Source organism: Euwallacea similis, chromosome 27 (assembly GCF_039881205.1).
Source record: "Euwallacea similis isolate ESF13 chromosome 27, ESF131.1, whole genome shotgun sequence".
Taxonomy (NCBI): domain Eukaryota; kingdom Metazoa; phylum Arthropoda; class Insecta; order Coleoptera; family Curculionidae; genus Euwallacea; species Euwallacea similis.
In genome coordinates, this window is record NC_089635.1 from 1,662,736 (window position 1) to 1,682,951 (window position 20,216).

Below are 20,216 nucleotides of genomic sequence, written 5' to 3' on the forward strand. Positions count from 1 at the left end.
TCAGGATATGGCAGGGAACAATACGAAGAGTTAAAATTCTATAATCCAGTAGGTTTATTATTATATTTAAATGGGGTTACTTATCTTATCACGAAATATTACATTTTGCGCCACGTTTTGTAGTGGATGCCTACCTTCATGCGTAAATTGAACAAGTACAATATAAAATTTACGTCAAACTACTAAATGAATAATTAATTTGCTCGTTTAAGCAACTTATGTTCAAATTGTCACTTTTGCTTTGTTCAAAATGTAGGTGCAAAATGGATTTCGATTGGGTTAACAATATGTTGCAGAACATAACAGTCATCGGATGATGGAGCCCCTTTAATATAAAGGCATAATTTAATATACACCGTGGTGATGATCGTAATCACTTTTCCCTAGCATTTCAGTAATCTGAATATGTTTCTTAAATCCGAAAGTGGCAATGAATTATGCATGCAGTTTGTCCATTTAGCCGAATTGGAATCTATTAACATAAAAACGACGTAATAGCCACCCCGTATATCAAAGCTGAAACTCTCCATGGGAAAGGGTTGTTCTTGTTGCAACCATCCCTAAGATTAATAGTTGATCTGAATAGGCAACCTTAGACAATGCGGCAAACCCGCATTGTAAATAGATCCATTCCATAGCGACATCTTTATCGATTTTTAATAGCTTATTAATCAGGATATAATGACGAAATAGTTATCGACACTTCAGTTATTTTATCGTTTAATCAACTGCAACATGTCGCAATGATGACGCAAACATTTCGGGTAATAAACGAATCAATTCTGTAGCTATTAAACCAATAAATACTGTTGCAGAGCCTCGTGTATTTGCTAAAAAAAATTAACATCACAATATTCGAATTTTTCAATTACTTAAACTAGAAACATGCTCTGAATTCAGAATAAATTCACACATTTTTCTGATAACATCGTCAATTACTAATATTGTTATCTGAGTGGTCTGTTAGCGGGCAATGAACAAAGGGTGAAGTATCACTTTGTGAGCCAAGATAATGAATGATATCAGATAGAGGTATAGACGCCATGAGAGTTACAATAAGATGATGCCTATCTATTAGCGTTAGGTACTTGACATGTCTAAACAGAAATTATGTAGGTAATTGGGATATACCCCCTGTTTAGCGATAAGAATTTTAATTGTAAATCGAATTATTGTGAACATCCTGCAATGATAAACGCTGCTTTCTCCAAGCAGGTTCAAATTATCTTTAGCTAAAAAGTATTAAAACTTTAACAATCCCTAAATGAAATTCATGTAAGGCTCCCGAAATAATAGCTGTTGAGATTTCGAAAGCCTTAAATAGAAAGTACAAATAAATCTCCATTAAATGTCCATAATCCAAAAATCAATACAATTCGACGCCATGGATAATGTAAACTTTAATATAATCAACCACAAATTAACAAACTCCGCCAAGAGAATTTCATAATTGTTTACTAACTCAAACTTTTCCAATTCGAACATATGTGTTAGGTATTTAATCTCAACGGGAAACCCGGCAATTTACATGTTTTGGGTGGCTTAAAAGCGATTTGAAAATTATGCTTTCCAGACTGTTCGTATGAGTCCTTATACAAAAGAGGCTTAAAAGGGCTTTTAACAAACACGTCACACAGCTAAAAACCTCCATTTAAGGTTATAAATATGTATGTAGATCCTTATAATACCCGTAATTCCTTCAATAAAATTACTCTTAGTATCAAGATTTACATCACAATTTCTTTAAAATAGCCGCGCAAAAAACGTTGTCTTAACTTTTAATGGATGGCATTATCTTTCAGTTGAACGTCGAAGGAGATTTAACATAAATGATCGAATCAAAGAGTTAGGCACGCTCTTGCCGAAAAATAACGACCCCTACTATGAAATCGTACGGGACGTCCGACCGAATAAGGGTACCATCCTGAAATCGTCCGTCGAATACATCAAATGCTTGAAGAACGAGGTTCATCGGTTAAAACAATCTGAAGCCAGGCAAAAACAAATGGAAAATTTAAACAGGAGGCTCCAATTACGGGTGCAGGTAATTATCATTTCCTAAATGTATTCTTAAAAAAAGAAATGATATTAGTATATATTAATATAAATTACGAGACAATAACTTTTTCCACAAGCCTGATTAAATGTTCAAAATTAGCGTAACACATTTCAACAAGGAATTTTTCAACTTAAAGTATGATTAAAATTTCATATCAACATGGACCAACCAACATTTCGTTAATGAGATACAGAGTGTATTAAAATTTCCTTTAAGTTTATTTCTGGTAGCGCATACAGTTCTCCAGATATTAAAACTGAAATAACCCCTTTCATACTTCTTGCTTTAAATAGGACCGGGTTCGCCACTGTCCACATCATTTTCGAAATTAGTATTTCTTGTTCGTTTTGGGAATTTTTAGGTCCTTGGCATTTAACTGATATCTCTAGCTGTATTGTAGATATTTTCAAAAATACTGAATAATCATATGGTTTTCAAGTTAACTGACATCGGGACACCCTATGCCAACACAGAACGTAATTTTTGATAAATACGACAAATACACATATGTAAGTGACGTCAAATAACTGATAAATCAAAGAACAAAAAGATTGTGCTCAGGTTTCATTAGATGGTACTTCTTTTATACAATAATATGCATAATCATAGCTTCGGCAAATATTACACAAATTAAGTAAAAGTAAATATGTGCTTTAAAATTATTAAAATTTGTTCGCTAAAGATCGGCTAAATTATCAAAAATTACACTAAAAATATTTTATAATTGACTTAATTTTATGCCAAATTGAACGTTAATTTTGGTACACAAGTGTTAAAAAATTGAACCCAAGACTGTTCATTTCTCAATGAAATTACAAGCAACATAAATGGTTTCTCACGCCGTTCCAATCCTAACACCATTATTAAAAATTAATACTGTTAAATTAAAACGGTGGTTCCGGATGCCAGTGTATTTTTCTAATAAGCCATATTAATTAGGACCCAGCAAAGGCGAACCAGCAATTTTGAAATAACCTTCACTACAACAGTGGTAATTAACAAAGGACAGTGCTACTTAAAAACTGAGTAGATTCTTAAATAAATAGTGCTCAGGAATGAACGTTCCTGTTGTTCAATTGTGTGTCTCATCACCCAGGTTTGGAGATTTATAACTAAAGTTTAGTTTGGACAACGCATTATATATTGACAATTGGTAACACCCCATAAAAATTACTTCCGTTGGCTAATACATAGAATAGAACAGGCATAAACATTATAGTCTAAACTAGCGTGATCAGTATACAATAGAAACAAATAATTCATTGCCATAGTTACACGCAAAACTACATATAGTATTTTGAAATTAGCGTTTTCTCAATTAGTATCGCCACGACAACGAATCCGGCAAACTACATTTGTTTGCATTCTGTTACGATTCGTCTACAATGATAAATTAAATCTTTTACGAAACTCGATTGACTTGCTAAAATTATTAGATTTCTGGATTTTATATCCTCACACATACGTGTACCGCTAATTATCGCTTTTAAAAGCTGACTCAAAACCGTATAGCGACCTCTATAGGAGTAAGCTAGCAAACAGCTTATTGATCGAATCATAAAGGAATTCCAACTAATTAGTTTGCTTTCAGGAATTGGAACGACAAGCCAAATCTCACGGCCTTCCAGTATCAGATTTCAACTGGCAAAGCCAATCAATCAATAACAACAACAACTCCTCACCCTACAATTCATACTCCAACAACACCATGGATGTGAATCTGAACAACAACCTAGACAGTTTGGACCATAAATTGGAGCACGCATTAGAACACAGTCTGGACCATTTGGATCACAATAGACCGCCTTCAGTTACCGATATCATGGCGCCTATTTTTGGGGATTCCATCCAAAAAGTGAGTATAAAAACTTATTGTCAGGGGAAGATTTTCATTTCATCCTCCATAGATGCCCGATGTAATATCCGATGCGACTTTAAGTTTATCGGCCGCAATGGAAGAAGGTATGGACGATGATGATCTCGTATATAGCGTCAACGGTGATCCAATGCTGTCCTCCCCGAATGCCCTCACGAGGGACACTTTCCTCGTTCGAAATGCATCACCCGTTCACCATAGATCTAGCGATCCTCTGCTTTCAGAAGAGCGCATACCAACCCCAACACCCACCAGCCATATCGACGATGGGGGAGATACCTTGGATATAGATATGATAGCATGATCTTAATCTCACCTCTAGGGGAGACGTAGATCCTAGCCCGAGTTAGTAGAAATATGCTTTAAGCTTGATCTACAAGTTACTTTAAACAGTTCAGGTTGCTGCTATTTTAGTTCTAAACCTAGAATTTACTCCTGTACATTCCAAGAAGTTACCGATATTTGAAGATTCGTCCTTCAGGCATTAAATCACGATTTCTGATCATTAGGCACCTATTAATTTAACTAGGCAGTTAATAAGAATTTGTAGGTCAGGCATACAAAGACAGCGGCATTACAGGTCACATTAGAATGCTTAATCTGAGTTAACTTAACGTTTTAGTTTTGTATTCAGTGTAAATTATAATATAACAACAGAATAAGTTTATTTCACATGGATATTTCTGGAGCCGATAAGGTGTGCTTCACAGTAAATGGCCAGCTTGAAGTTAAGAAAACGTGTTGAAATAAATGTTGAAAACTAGTCGGATCTCAATAAGGATTAATAACGGTACTAATATTTGCTACTGCATTGTTCATTTGCCATCTTTCATAACCTTCCTTCTATTTAACGACAGAGATTATACTCATATGTAACGTCCCTTCCAAAAACACCACTTTAACGCCATAATGATTTGGCAATGCAATATTAATTATAATAGCAATAAGTGGCTTTAGGAATGTTAAAATGACAGGGTATTGACCAATCAAGTAAGCTCAACACAAAATTAGAAATTACATATTAGACATATAATAATTAAGATTGAGCGGTGTGAAAGGTCTATTTCGTCAATGTGCGTTTATGATGCACAAGAATTAGTTTTAAACGCGTTTATCGTTTATTTTTATGCGTCTACTATAGTCATGCCCGTTGTGATACTTTGATACAACATGAAAAATGTGATAACCAAAGGTAACAGGATCAAAAATATTTCCTTGTGATAAACTAATTTTTCTTTTAGCCTATACGTTAGATTACTTTATATCAGCAGAACTCAGGCACTTAGTTGGATGAAAACACCTCGTTTTTGATATACAGAGCGCTAAAGAATTAGTACTGTTTAATGTTCGCTTCTTTTCAAATTGTTTACATATATTTTTTAATATTTAATTTAAATTTCGACTGTGAGTTGCATCTGACAGTGTGAGAACAGAAAGACGTGAGAGTAAACTGACATAGCAACAGGATGTTAAAATCTGCAGGATATTTTTTATGACATCAGGTCACATTTTATCATCAAGAAGTTCTTCTGAATTGAAATGATCTAAATTAACCAACTTATCTTAAAATTAGTTTACTCTATACTGTTGAAGTTTTGTTAGCATAAAACAATTTACTCTGTAAATACAAGTATCTAACCATTACTCTTAAAACCCAACCCTTTGGAACTATTCAAAGTATCATAAAGTATTCAATAGACTTTACCATTATATAACTTAGGCTAGTTTTAGTAGACCTCATAAGAAGCGATAGTTACCAACAATAATTTAGATGTACATGTGTAATTACATGTTGTATTCGTACCTATAGGTGATTATCATCGATGAGAGGCCTTATTTTTATTAATAACATTCACATGAGACGAAAAACTAACGCTAATGTCATAATGCACGTTGACCAAAGTGGGCGCTCTAACTCATAATGATGGGAAATACATTTTTCTGCGCACACGCATGTTTAGAACCCAAGACGCCACTTCATCTTATGTAAAATGGATTTAAATAATCGTTAGTGGTAGGTAATGAGCTTGTTTCATTTCGTTTAGTTAAGCCTTTGCTCATTCTTACTTCACTGTGGCAGTTCAATATAAAGAATTGTGTTTGTTCGTAAAAATTTAGACGCAAAAATAAACTGCTAGAGACTGCAGAGTACATTATAAAATGGATATTGTTGAAGATTATGATATTCATAAGTGATATTGTTGTTAGTTTAACTTTTCTAGTTATTACAAATTTTGTTTTAATGAGAGTGACTTTCTTACGTGACCATCATCACCTCCATGCATACCACCTCAAGCTTATCGTAATATGCAATTTTTCCTAGCTTTAAAGAACTGTGTGTCTATTGCAAATTTTGTTGAACATGAGTATAAAACTTATATCGTCATTGTTATCTTACGTTTTGAAAATCATAGTTTATTTAAACCGATTAAAATTTATTATATTTGTTCAAATAATTTTTACTGTTGTTAGTTTATTTTGCCCCTGCAACAACCCACTTTACATAAAAAAGCAAATTCGAAAGGAAAATTTGCATACCTAAATGTATTATATGTGGTAAGGAAAAATATTATTATTTTTTATTATCCCGTCTCGTCAAGGTAACAACCCATAACATTCCGATTCAACTCTAAAATTCCATTAAAAGGCATCCGCAAATATTTTATCCGTTCTTCAGGTATGTTGGATGGCTACAAAGTCATATTTCATTACGAATTGCCACTACACTTTTATCGTTGTAGTTTCAAAACACATATTCCTCTGATTTATATCCCAAAAGCTAAATTAGGTTTACGGAAGTAGCCCGAAAACTTCCAGCTTCGGCAAGAAAAATATGTGATTTATTGAAAGTTTTTGATTGTTTATCGAAACTGGATGTGGGGATTACTTGCAGTGGCTGCATCCATCTGTCTAGCTTACCTCTACATCAAATTTTTAAGGAAATAATACAAGCAATTGATCGTAGTAATATTACAGTACCCATACAGCGATAGAGTGCGCCTTCTAACGTTTCAAGACTAAAATTAGTGAAAATTTAAATTTTGAGGGAGATTTAACAGGATATAAAATGATGTTGTTGATAGGATGATGATAAGAATTCAAATGAAATACCTCTTTGCAAACAACAAATCCCATCAAAAAAACTTCACTGGTAAACAATTTTAGCATGATCACAGATTCATAACCACCTAGAAATTTTTTCAACTAAAGAAATTATTAGAACGGTCTTGTTTTAGCATTGGAGGTGAATTTGTCAAAAACGTATTTAGAGTATTTTTTTTAACTAGTAGTCGACATCTCTATACAAAACGGGGGACCCTGCAAATTAATAAGCAAAGGGATCAAAGAAAGCGATATCACTGTTCGGTCGCAGTTGATGATAGCGCGGATCGAGTTGGATGAGTGAATGATTGCTTGTGATTTTTTTATTTTATTAAGACCTGTGTGAAAAAAAATTATTGATACTTAGAATTTTCGTTAGGGGTACATTTTTTATATCATAACAATACATATGCAACTTTATAACTTCATAACATATTTTTATTTTAAATTATAATTTTACTTTTGTAAAAATGTCTACATTTGTGCGGAACTGAATTTGTAAAAAATTTCGCCTAGTTGGTATAGAAACAATATAGAAATGGATCGTGTTTATATGACAAAGTTGCAAGCTCGTAATATCGTATATAACTCGTAATAAAACCAGTATGACATCCAGACAGTGTTTTTGTTACTTTTGGGTTCATTTAAAATGTGATATATGATTTAAGAGGAAATAAAATTTTACTTTGTTTAATAATAAATTTTCATTTAAAAAAGATCAAACACAGCTAAGTATATTTCTCTAAAATCTCATAGATTGGCAAAGACACCACCTAAGGCCCCAGAAACAGCTTAAATATTTATTTACAAATAAATGAAAAATTCAAACCGTTTGTTAGTTTTTCAAAATTACATAATGTATGTAAAATTAGATCTGTATGATTAAATCGATTGGAAAAACATTAAATTATTGCATACTACAATTTCCCTTCCATATCAGAAAATATAAGATTTATAAAAAATATCAATTTTATGTACAAAGTAACATCACTTTACTACCTCAAGAAATATTGGTGATATATTTTTAAGAATTTTGGGATGTATTACTGGTCGTAACCAAAAGCAACTTGCTTGATTCCGATCAAACTCAAATTTGAAATCGATTGAACGGATTGGAGAAATATTGATGGCTTTCGTAAAAAATTTAATGGATATTTGCGGGTGGTAGCGAAAAATTGGATAACTACAATGAAAGGTAAATTCAGATTGCGTCTACCTACTCCACTGACAGGCTAACGAGATTTTGAAACCATCATTGGAAAACCCAATATCTTTTTGCACCATTTGAAGGTTCATCATGCTTCAGCCATTGCAATTTTAACTAATCACACAATCTGACTACTTGAAAGTGCTTGGTGCCAGGTTTTGGTTAAATTTGAAACTTACAAATCAAGAATAATCTTTCTTGGAACAATAAAAAAGAAATAAAATTGTACAGTCCGCTAGCAAATGGCCTTGGTCCCTTGAGTCTAGTTATAAACGACAACTGCGCAAGTACAACATTATTGACGTAGGCGACTCAGATCGTTAGCGCATTACAGTAAGCTGAAACTTTTATCGTCTGTAGTTGAAAAGCGTAGCTGTCAGAGGTCGCTACGTGTAAGAGTAAGATCAGTTAGTGTTTGAGAGGAGTCTCCCTCTTTCGTCCAAAACGTCATTGTAAAAATGAAAATACACCACGACGGAAGGTAAAATTTGCGCAGTCCATTGAATAAATCGTATTCGTACAGCGCAATGTCCAATACTGCGTTCACTCGAATATGGCGAAAGTAGTCGGTTTACGTGTTGTGATAAGTGCTATCTTGTGACTTACTATGTTCGAAAATGGATAGTAACGATTGAAAATATACAAAGGAAGTGTGATAATTGTGTAAATACGACATATTTCGTTGGTTAGTTTAATAAATATTAAGAAGAAATGGCAACGGACAAAATAAAAGTGGCCGTAAGGCTCCGTCCTTTTAATCGAAGAGGTAAGCTGTAAATATATGCAGATGATTACCATCTAAAAAGCACCATAAATGCTAAAAATAACCTTTTCGATGCCTCTAAGACAGTGTCACTTCCATATTCGCTTGGCGTGATTCTGAATCATTCGTTACAAATGACTGGTTCTCAACCGTGTTTTTGTATTGATATTGCAACACTCAGGTGAATTTCAAAAACAGTATAAACCAATTTTCTGGCTGGTATCCACGAGTTAACGTAACCTAAACAAAATGAATGAATACAAAATCAATATGGGAAACAAACGCCTTAACCGGCTGTTATAAATAATAATGACAAAATCGCTTTTAGACTGGCAGTTTAACTGAAAGAATAATAATTACAAAGAAAGCCTTTATGGCTGTAGGAGAGAACAAGCTCAATAAAACACATTCCTTCCATTGTTGTTGAAGAAGACAAAAGATTTTTTTGATAAAACCAACATCATGAAATCATATTGGAGTTAATATCTGAACGTCGCAAGTGTGAACCTTCCGAAAGTTACTTATTTACCTGATGTACCGATTGAAAGGCTCAGCTGTACCTGATGACCCTTTCACTTTCCGCATTAACGAAACGCAAACACGTGTGGTGGATGGATATTGTAGCAGACCAGACAATAGATTCTGCAGAAACAGAGTCTGCTGAAGTTTTTCGGCTTTAAGAATTCGAAAAAAAATGGCTGATGATGTTAGTATTACTAATACTTGCCCTTAGCTATCGAGGCAGAAGGTGACTGGTTTTTAAAGGGAGATAAATCGGGCAGGTAGAACAGCTGGTCTCTGAACATTTTGTAAGTAATTAGACGGTCAAAAACTACCTGTTCTACCATTTATGTTACTAAATTGCGAAAAAATTAAAGGCACAAAGCCGACAATGAGTTTTAGTAAAAAGGGAAGAGTATTGATGAAGCTGTGGAATGATTAGAACCATATTTTACAGAGAAAGTACTAAAACCCTATACGAACATATGAAGGACTTAAAAAGCCGACCAAACACTTCAATTTAATAAATGCATTTTGATTAAATTAAAAAGTAACTTATACTTGTAATTATAAGTTACATATAATTATAATTGTAATTGAAAACTATTAAAAAAGTGCAATATAATATATAATATAATAATTGGGTCCCCTTAATGTATTCTACTTAAAAAGAGGTACATAGATGAACTTGTTATATCAAATTAATATATTTTTCACAAACATTACTCAATAATTATTTACGGGAACTAAAAATACTACCAATGCATTATCGAAATGTAGTTGTGATTTCTGCAATTTTTCTACATGGTTTCACACAATCAGTTATGAAAAATAATGATTCTACATACTTGTATAATAATAAGCAACGGTATATCGGTAACATATCGTTAGAACCCATACTGTTTACAAGCTTACCTGTTTAATGTTTTCAAAGATACGAGGACCCGTTTCCGCAATACTGAACTTGAAGTTTTATAACGAAAATGTGTTAAAATAAATGCGTCATGATGTATTTTCATGGTATTATTGAGCGAAAATGAATCACAGGTTAATATGGCAAACGTTAATTATACAACATTTAAAAAAATAGATGAAAAGAACGATATCAATCAACTGCTTGGTTGAAAATCGATTATAGTATACGCGTTAGAGTAACTAAACCAACATTCGAATGAAAATGTTCTTTTAGAGGTTAGGATTATGGAATTTATGAAAGATTGATACCCAACGTGGAATGGAAAATGCTTTCCTACAATAATATTTTGTTGTGTATCTATTTCATTAAACATGAAACTTTCATCGATCGGTTTCCGATTCCTCATTGTTAAGATTTAGACAAAATTTTGGCGCACTTTTTTTAGAGCTTCAAACAAAGGAGACGTTAACATCACCACAAGTTACCTTTACAAAGTGTGATTCAGCGAAAAAGAAAGTTTGAGAAACACTACACGCGACTAAAGAACCTATTTACAAAAGGCCACATTTGAATTTCCTTTTGGTGCTACAAAAGAAAAGTGACTTACTGTTAATCGTGATAATTACATGTTACCTACCATAAACGGCTTTTTCTGCCTTTCAAACAAACGAAATGAACAATCCGAGTCTCTTGTTCAAGAACCGTTGTTATACAAACAAATAAATAATATTGGGCAGGCAATTTGATGTCGTCGATTTGTGAGGAACGAAGTTGTGCCAGACAAATTGAGGCTAATTCAAATAGCTACAAAAAGCCCTTGTACTCCGAAAATAGTAAAATTTATTTCCGAACACAAAATATTCGTAATGGAACGTTTTTGACAAGGTTATTTTGCACTACAAAATTAATGCACAAATGATGGAACATAAGTGAACCGAATATCTACGTTATTTTTAAAAACAATAGGGCCCTACAAGTAAAGTTGGCTTTGGGCCACAATCCAGGATATCTGATTCTGCAACTTTAATAACTCAATTTTACCTGGTAAATGCTGCTTGCTCATAATAAATACAAAAGATAAATTATTCTACGATTAAGCTAACTGGTTGCCTAATGAATCAGTTTATCATAATACTGGCGGTCTAACGGAAACAAGGCAATACCAGACATAATTTCAATGGCAACTCTAGTAATTTAGTACTATGCATAATAACTTTCAAATGTATGCAGTACCTAAGCCACTCTTCTGTTGCAAATTAAATCTGAAGACGTAAATTGTTAAACTAATTCCACGAAATTTTGGTTTAATCACCGTTAAAGATCTCTCATATTGCTTTGAAGGATATGAGGACACCTTTCACGCCGGGAGTAGTATATTAAATGGTCTATCTTTCACTTCTCTCTTTTTTTGGGTGAGCAAAAATAATGAAATTTAATATTTTAATTAGAGTATAAAATGTGGTTAAATATTATAGGCGAACAAACAAATGAGATAAAGCAAAATCTCTCTACGTAGACTGCAAGAAATCTGTGGGCTCATGAATAATATCTGTCGGCACATCGATTAACACACATTCAGAAAGACTGTGGATACTCAACCAGTTTTAATATTATTGTGACGAGAAATAAAAATGGAAGGAAAACTGCTTGTGCTAAATACTGACGTGCCACCATTTTTGCTCTTATTATATCTTTTCTCCCTCCCTGACCTACTTTACCGCAACCAGGAAAGTACATAGTCGATACTTCATAGGTGATAACTATTAACGAAGACCTAAGCGTAATATCAATTTAAAGTAGGAGGTAAGTCAGGTATCTAATAAAATAAACACTTTAGCAAAATTCTCCCCCCCTCAACAAGTTAGAAATCCCTTACCGAGTATAAAACTTCGGGTTTTTGGAGCTCCTCAGAGAGCGGCTTTCATCCATGTTGAGATAAGTTAACCATAAAACATATTTGTATGGTGTATATCCTACTGGGTGAGGGAAAATTTTAATTTTAAACTTCCTCTTGGAGAGTCTAAGTTTCCGGGTTTATTAACATTTCGAAACTTTTTGCATAATTTCGGTCTTTAGACAAATGGCTCACTAAATCACGTATTACACTGAAGTTTTGTGCTTGCGCTTACCTAAATATCCCCTACTACATTGTTTCTACTTCAAAAGCCATGACAGAAATTACGAAACTTTTAAGAACAAAAAAAATTCTAATGTCGCACGTTCGACTCTAAAAAGATACTTTCAAAAATGAGAAATAAACGATGATCGGTCCCATGAACTCCCGAAACATAACCCCTCTGTCATATTTCTCATTTTTCTCCTATCTTCGAATGAAAATTAATGGCTGTCTTTTTTTTAATAGAGCTGGAACTAGGGACGCAATGCGTGGTAGAAATGGATCAGCAACAAACCATCCTTCATCAACCTACGACACTCGACAAAGTAGAGAGGTAAGTTATTAAATTTCATTCAATGAAACATGGGTTGACGGTGATTTCAAATTTGCATGTACAAGGAAGATAAATGATTGGTCAAGGCTTATTTTGAAGGTTAATAATACGAAAATGTTGCTTTTTTGGGCGGACCTCAGAAGTATAGTGTTGCGGTTTCAAGTGAATAGGACCCGTTTTGAAGTATACAAAAACTGTACGAAAAGTTTTTGGCAGCCAAACGTCATTAAGCCATCATTCCTTCATCATTTAATATTGTTAATTAAAACTTGGAAGCAAAAATTGCCTGGCGTTACGGCTCTTGTGATTTTCAAACGTTAATTTGACTAATTAAATTTGCGTTCAGGTCAAGAGGAGTGCTTCTAACAAAACAGCTTCAACGTAGGGAGATTGTATTCAGTTTAGTTGGATTGGGTTTAACTTTTTAATAACAATAGATGCATTGAAGAATATTAAAAAAAAATTAAATTAACTACAAAATCACAAATGTCGAGGAACTGCTTGAGACATGTTACATTATTTAATTTTTAATATATCCACGACTATTGTGTATGGCTCTTTACCAAAAGGTGAAAATAAAATAAAAAGAGTACCGAAATAAAACTTCAACCTTCACCATTTTAGAATACATTGCATTAAATTTTGAGATGTAAAATGGAACATTAAAGGATTAAATGCCAGTAAAACGTTCCGAATCAAGTGTTTTCGCGGATATTCTGTAACAGTATTATTTGTTGGGTAAGCCGGTAAAAAATTAACAACAGTTTTTAAGTAAAACTTACGTCAAGGATCCAACGAAAAAAAAATGGTAGGAGCTTTTCCGTATTCCAAACTTATATTCCTGCTTTTAAATTCACGAGGTGATTGTTACGTGAATCGATAATACTGAAATTACACACCCATATATTTCAGGTGGCATTATTCTGGAAAAAGATCAATAAAGAGGGGGTAAGGCAATTTACTACATAACCGTATAAATACAATATTTCCATCTTATGTCCTATTCGCAATGAAAGTTAAAACAAATTGCTTTAAAATGAAGCATTAATTCTTGCTAGATAAATAAATAATTTACGAGTTAGTAGGATTTTTCTAGACACACATAATAGTTTCAAATTTAATTCATCTATTAAAATTAATTATATGAAAAATGTTTTCTACATAGGTGCAGATAGCATGTTTCGATGAGTGAAGAATATTAACCGCACCTGGCACGGGAAAGTCTACATAATGTTTTATGTAATATGTCATGTACTTGCTGCATGCGAATTGTGAGTTAAAATTCCTACTTTATTAATTTCAATTTGTCCCCTTCAAGATTAGAGAGATCTGAGTTTAATACAAAATGAAGACATAAATTACATTAAGATGAAAACCAGATGTATTTAGTATGTAAGATCCAATTTGGTTTATGTTAACCTTCCTCTTAACATCTCTGTTCATGTTTAATTAACCCGGTTCATAATCCGATTTATACAGGCTCTTCAGCTTGCCAGACAATATTACACGAAGCTACTTAAAGGTGGATATAGAGGTACGTTCACTATTGAAAATTCGCAGATAAAAGTTATTCAAGTAGTGGAAAGTGATTCAGAGTAAATAAATCCAAATAAGTTTATCTTTGCAGATTTAAAGGGCAAAAACCTATTTTGAGGAAACCATCTTTCCAATTCCCACAAGCTTATCTAATAAATCTAACAAGAATCTTTATTGGAGTAGTTTTTACCCTCTTGCTATTCCAATTAATTTTATTTCCTCTGGAGCATTGTTGGTAGATAAAAACATATACTAAGATGTGAACTAGAGAAACTATCGAAAAAAGTAATCCCTTGAAGCTTCAATCGGCAGAGAAATTGATTTTTAGGGTAAAAAGTCTGAGCCTCTACAAGAAAATAAGACCGGTATTACAAACAAGTTTGTAATTCTGAAGAATCTCCTAAAGAGGATAAAGTCTGAAACTAGTTTAAAAAGCATTAGGATGCACTTTACGGGTTAAAGATTCTCTTCTTTGTGCGAAATGTAGGGTAAATGGATTATTTTCTGACGCGAATTGAGACACCAGAAATTTGCACATAAAATGTTCATAATTTTCAAAGAGAATTTGAAAGGCTCATATTACCTTAAAATATTCGAAAAGAAAACGCTTTTTAAGCCCTCAAAGTCAACGTCAATGCTGTTCGGAACTTGGAAAGAGGAAGTTCCAGACATTTCAGTTATTAAAATCATAATCACGGAGTTTGGGCACGTTCCTTTAATATATTCAAGCCAATGCCAATATAGAGGATGGAAATTGCGGATGAATGGCGGCCGTTCCGTATATTTCACAATCAGTGTGTTCTTTGAACGAAGGACTATGCCTTTTAAAGTAAAAATATGAATAGATAAATAATACAGGAGTGGCCTCCCCAAAAATGATCACTTTTTCCCCTCATTACAACGTAATCATTCATAACAATTCTGTATCATTTCGTAATATATCGTAACTATAATTTAGTACTCCAATACAGCAATACACTATGTCTAGGATAGCAAAGCTTCTATACCATGTATAGACAATTGTATGACTCATTATTTTGCAAAACACGCTTGTTTTGACCCCCTTAACCTTAACGTACATATACAGTATGATGCAAATGTATGGAATAAATTCATTTAAAATTCAGCGGCGTAATCTTTGGAAAAACACTCTGAAACGTGGATTTTTATTTTTTCTTACGGTTTTTCTAATGGTAAAGTTATGCATACAGGGGAGGCCAAAAATGAGTTATGACCATCAGCATAATTTTTTCAAATGGAAACCCCTATTTTTTATTTCATTTTCAGATTCCTCATCGAATTATAAGTATGTTTCATGTACCATGTCTTACACCTAAACCCAACAGTTATCGAGAAATTTACATCTAAACATATCAGTAACTAAGACAGCTCTTGGACCAGATGCACTTTGTATGGATGCCATTTTTCCTTTTTTAGCGTTCTAAGGATCGTCGACTGATGTAAATTATTATCGAGTGCGACCTGCCTGGTGCTAGTATGGGGCTAACGCTAAAAAAGGAAAAATGGCATCCATTCAAAGTGCATCTGGTCCAAGAACTGTCTTTGTTACTGATATGTTTAGACGTAAATTTCTCGATAACTGTTGAGTTTAGGTATAGGACATGGTACGTGAAATATACTTAGAATTCGATGTAGAATTCGAAAATGAAATAAAAAATAGGTGTTTTTATTTGAAAAAATGAAGTTGATGGTAATAACTCATTTTTGGACCACCCTGTATACATGACTTTATTATCAGAAAAACCGCAAGAAAAAATAAAAATCCACGTGTCCGAGCATTTTTCCAAAAACCATGCCGCTGAATTTTAAATAAATTTACTCCATACATTTGTATCATACTGTATATCAGATTGATAGCGCCAGAACAATTATGTATTACGTGTGAAATTTCTTAATGTTTTAATTGATTACATATGAATTTATATAAATACACCTATGTAATTTAATTTTAGGACATTGAAATCCATTAACCTCACGGCTTCAAATATATCCGTGATTAGGTGATGGAGTAGTGATAAGTTAAATACGTAATTAAAGTAAAGGTAAATTCATGGTAAAATAAAGGTTAAACAGACGTAGGTTTTAAAACCAGAAAAGCAATTACATCTCCATCAGTGAAGCAACTCTCATACCATATACAGAAACCTTTCTTTGAAACATACTTGAGAGTATACGAATTTCCAACTATTCGAAATGTCAGGAAACGGTCTAAGAAAACACGGCACCTACATAAACAAAACTATCCTCGAGAGACGTAAAGAAATTTGCAAAATGTGGGCGTTGCTATGACATCGGAAAGATCTATGTGTAAGAAGATAAATTTCCCAGCGATATTGTTATGAAAGAGAATGGCTTCGTCAACGCCGCACGGCAACTTTGAAGGTGTTAAAAACAAAAAAGGCTTTTAACGATGGAAGTTCGGTTCAACTCAATCATAAAAGAAACAAGAGGAAGATGAACGTTGGCTTATAACAGCAGGAAAGGAGCTTGATCAATTTAATTATTTTCGGGTGCTGCAGTGCCAGTTTAACAGATAACGTTTAGCGGAAAACTATGGAGGATTTGGAGTATTAAAAATAAGATTAGTTCATTCTTGGTTCCATACATAGAAAATTCGGAAGTTTAAATTCTGCAAAAACAGCAATAAAATTTTCATTGGTCTCGCTTGATAACCATGGCAACGTTGACGAAGCAGAAATGCAGAAGAATTAGGGCATCATACATTTAATTTAAATTACCGCCTAAACATCTTCCTTAGCGCCTTTTTATCACTTTTTTAATTCAAATTATATTTTACGACAGGTTTCACTTTGATTTATAATCAAAGGATTCCAGCGAAACATTTCGGAGCAAATCATAATTACACCACCAAATATTTAAAAAGAAAATTCTACATATATAAATGTTTTAAAAGGAATATTGTTATAAAAATTATTAAATTCTCTGCCACTTTACAATTAGCGGATGATTTTGAAAAGAAGGCGTCTGAATCCTATTTTGCTACTAAGGATGTTCTCCTTCGAAAATCGAATATGGTTCGAAGCCAAATTCCATTAGTGATTTAATTACCAACTTAATAAATCTGTCGAACGATTTATGTAATATGAAACTCCGATCGCGTTAATTGCATTAAAAGTTTTGTTCTATGGATTTATCCTCGATATCAGATTTCCCTAAGAACGTCTTGAGTAATCTTTAACTTTATCAACATCATGACTCTCTAAATTAATTTTCATAATTTAATCAAGAAATGGGATACTATTACGAATTAAATAATATCTCCCTAGCTAGTTATCTCAAGCAAATAGACCCACTACCCAAGGAGCTGGTCACTGCAATAACATTAGGTATTCAACTAATAGGCATGAATGGCATTACCACCTACATTCATAGAAATGTAAATAATGCATAGACTTTATCAGGCAAACGAAGTTTAGAAAATAGATATATAGCTCAAGGTTCTACATAATGTTTAAATTTTCAAAAGAAAATACACACACACATACAGTGGGTTTGCAATAGTGAATTTTTTAAACTCTTATTATTTTATCGTTATGAAAACAAATCACTAAACTTGAGGACATGATGTTGAGTAAACGTAAGAGTTCATAAATTTAGTTTTGATGAAAACCGTGAAAATAATAATTTATTAAATTAATTAATATGCGTTTCGGGAACTTGGATCACGATGGATTGACTTTACTGAATAAATTTTTAAATTTCTGCGTAACACACGTTAACCTTAAGGAGGACTTTATATGATTTTTTTAGCAAAGGGATCTTTAAGAACACACTACTAATTGATAGCAGTTGAGATATTTTCTCTTATAATTCTGTGAGAGGGGGTAGTTGGAGCATAAATTTATTCGACATTGATGGAATATTATCTCCCTTTTCAAGGTGTTTATCATAGAAGTAATGTGAATAATCGCTACTCTGAACACCTATCAGCGAAATGTCCAGATTACATGCATATCAAAACAGAAACAAAATCCTGTTATCCAACAGGCTCAAGGAGTTACACCCCAACAGATTTGTCGGTTGAATAATTCAGCAGATTAGTGTAACTTGACTTAAGGTCGATGTGACCAAGAGGGTAAAGGCATTTTTTATACCACTTGCCTTCTGATTACAAACACACAAAAAATCGAACAAAAAATTGAATTTGTTAATACATGTATATAATCTGTGTAAAATAGAGCTCAACTTGATAGTAAAGAATAGTGACTTTCAGCTATGAGAAAAAAGAAAATTAAAGATTAGCATCTTGTATATCTTTGAATTTGGACAAATAGGAATTTAATTTGCTACCCTTAGATTCCTTTATGATCAAGGAATCTGAAGCTAGCGGAGTCCTTTTCCGGACATCCTGCATACAGAGTGACTCACTCTCAATGCAGAATTCGTTAGTATTAAATTCCTGCAGATATTAATACATACTTTTAAAATTGGAATTCTGTCTAATTAGAGGGCTTAGCCAAATTCTACAAAGAATGGGCGCTATACAGGATGTGGCATAACCTCAAAGTAAATCCAATGTACAAAAATGTGACCATAAAAAAAAAGGTAATTTTGTGTTATCGAATGCCACAATTTTCAATAGTTTAAGAGAATGAAATACAATCGTATCTTAAATTTGAAATATCTATGTAATGACATTAGTTTTCTCTGCATTGATAGTAAGACCACCTTGTATATAAGTGTATTCTAAGTTGAAAATATTTGCGTTACTGGGATGAAAATCTCCCAATATTTAGTAACTCTTCATCATAAAAGCACATGATTTTGATCTAAAATGTAAACAGTAATTCACACCCATTCGTAATACAATCTGTATTTACACCATGAGATAGCTATAGATCACCATTAGAAATATATATATACATACATGTAATTTTTCTCTAAGAATTTTCACGCATTTGTAAAATTAGCCGAAAGTTTTAATTAAAATTTGAAAAACAGATCTACCTCATATTGTTTCAAGGAAAGTCCTTTCAAAACACAATCGATAACTATACAAAAGCCCAGTTAGGACTGATTCTATACTTGAATAATTCCTTTTTATACCATAATAGTCCAGACTGTTTTAGACCGACCGAACTACCTCCTAGTGTTGAAACCAATGACATACGTTTAAAGACAAAACACACTTCAAGGAACCAAGTTCTAAATCGTTCTTATATATACTTAATTTTGGTAATTTCAAAAACGCCACATCAAAACAATGAAATAGTCATTTCCTTCCTATTGATTGATTTTATTATTAGTATCCTGACGACAGTACTGGACATTGCACCCATATTGATTTATCATGTTTAATACCTATACAATTGACCACTAGACAAGACCCACTATTTTATTATGCAAAACTAAAAGAACTATTTTGTTAAGTGTTCTATATCCAAAACCAAATTGTTTAGGTGCAAAATATTTAGATTATGACGTCTCGCAGAAAAAACATAGATGCTATCAGGAATATTTAAGGTTAATACCCGAATTAGCATTAGTCATTCGAAAAAACACCAAGTAATGAACTTTAATCGGTTTCGAATTATTAGGACTCAAATTATTTCGATTATGGTAGTTCGGAAATTTAGATGTAGTCACGTTTGTTTAGAATACTGGAAATCAAGGTTTATATTTACGGATACATCGAAAGTATTAATCCTTAACTTCCCTTACGAAACTAACTAAAATTATTCCTAAGCTACTCTTAGCTTACAGCTATAATATAGCTACTATTATGCTTTGGGTAGTGCCAGTGTTTCTAATTTAGTTGAAATGC

General features: G+C 33.0%; 2 protein-coding genes across 4 annotated transcripts in view; both read left to right on the forward strand.

The window, feature by feature from the left end:
- Mitf (transcription factor Mitf) overlaps positions 1 to 6,078 on the forward strand; it is a 48,623-nt gene extending 42,545 nt beyond the window's left edge. The window contains exons 4-6 of the mRNA XM_066403002.1: positions 1,803 to 2,044; positions 3,651 to 3,914; positions 3,967 to 6,078. Coding sequence (XP_066259099.1) covers positions 1,803 to 2,044; positions 3,651 to 3,914; positions 3,967 to 4,239 — 779 coding nt within the window. The 3' untranslated portion in view covers positions 4,240 to 6,078. The remainder of the gene's footprint in view (positions 1 to 1,802; positions 2,045 to 3,650; positions 3,915 to 3,966) is intronic.
- Positions 6,079 to 8,691: 2,613 nt separating this feature from the next.
- The window catches only part of Khc-73 (Kinesin heavy chain 73), a 43,229-nt gene continuing 31,704 nt past the window's right edge, over positions 8,692 to 20,216 (forward strand). For all 3 annotated transcript variants that reach the window (XM_066402980.1, XM_066402981.1, XM_066402982.1), the window contains exons 1-2: positions 8,692 to 9,010; positions 12,787 to 12,874. In XM_066402980.1, the coding sequence (XP_066259077.1) occupies positions 8,956 to 9,010; positions 12,787 to 12,874 (143 nt within the window). In that variant the 5' untranslated portion in view covers positions 8,692 to 8,955. The remainder of the gene's footprint in view (positions 9,011 to 12,786; positions 12,875 to 20,216) is intronic.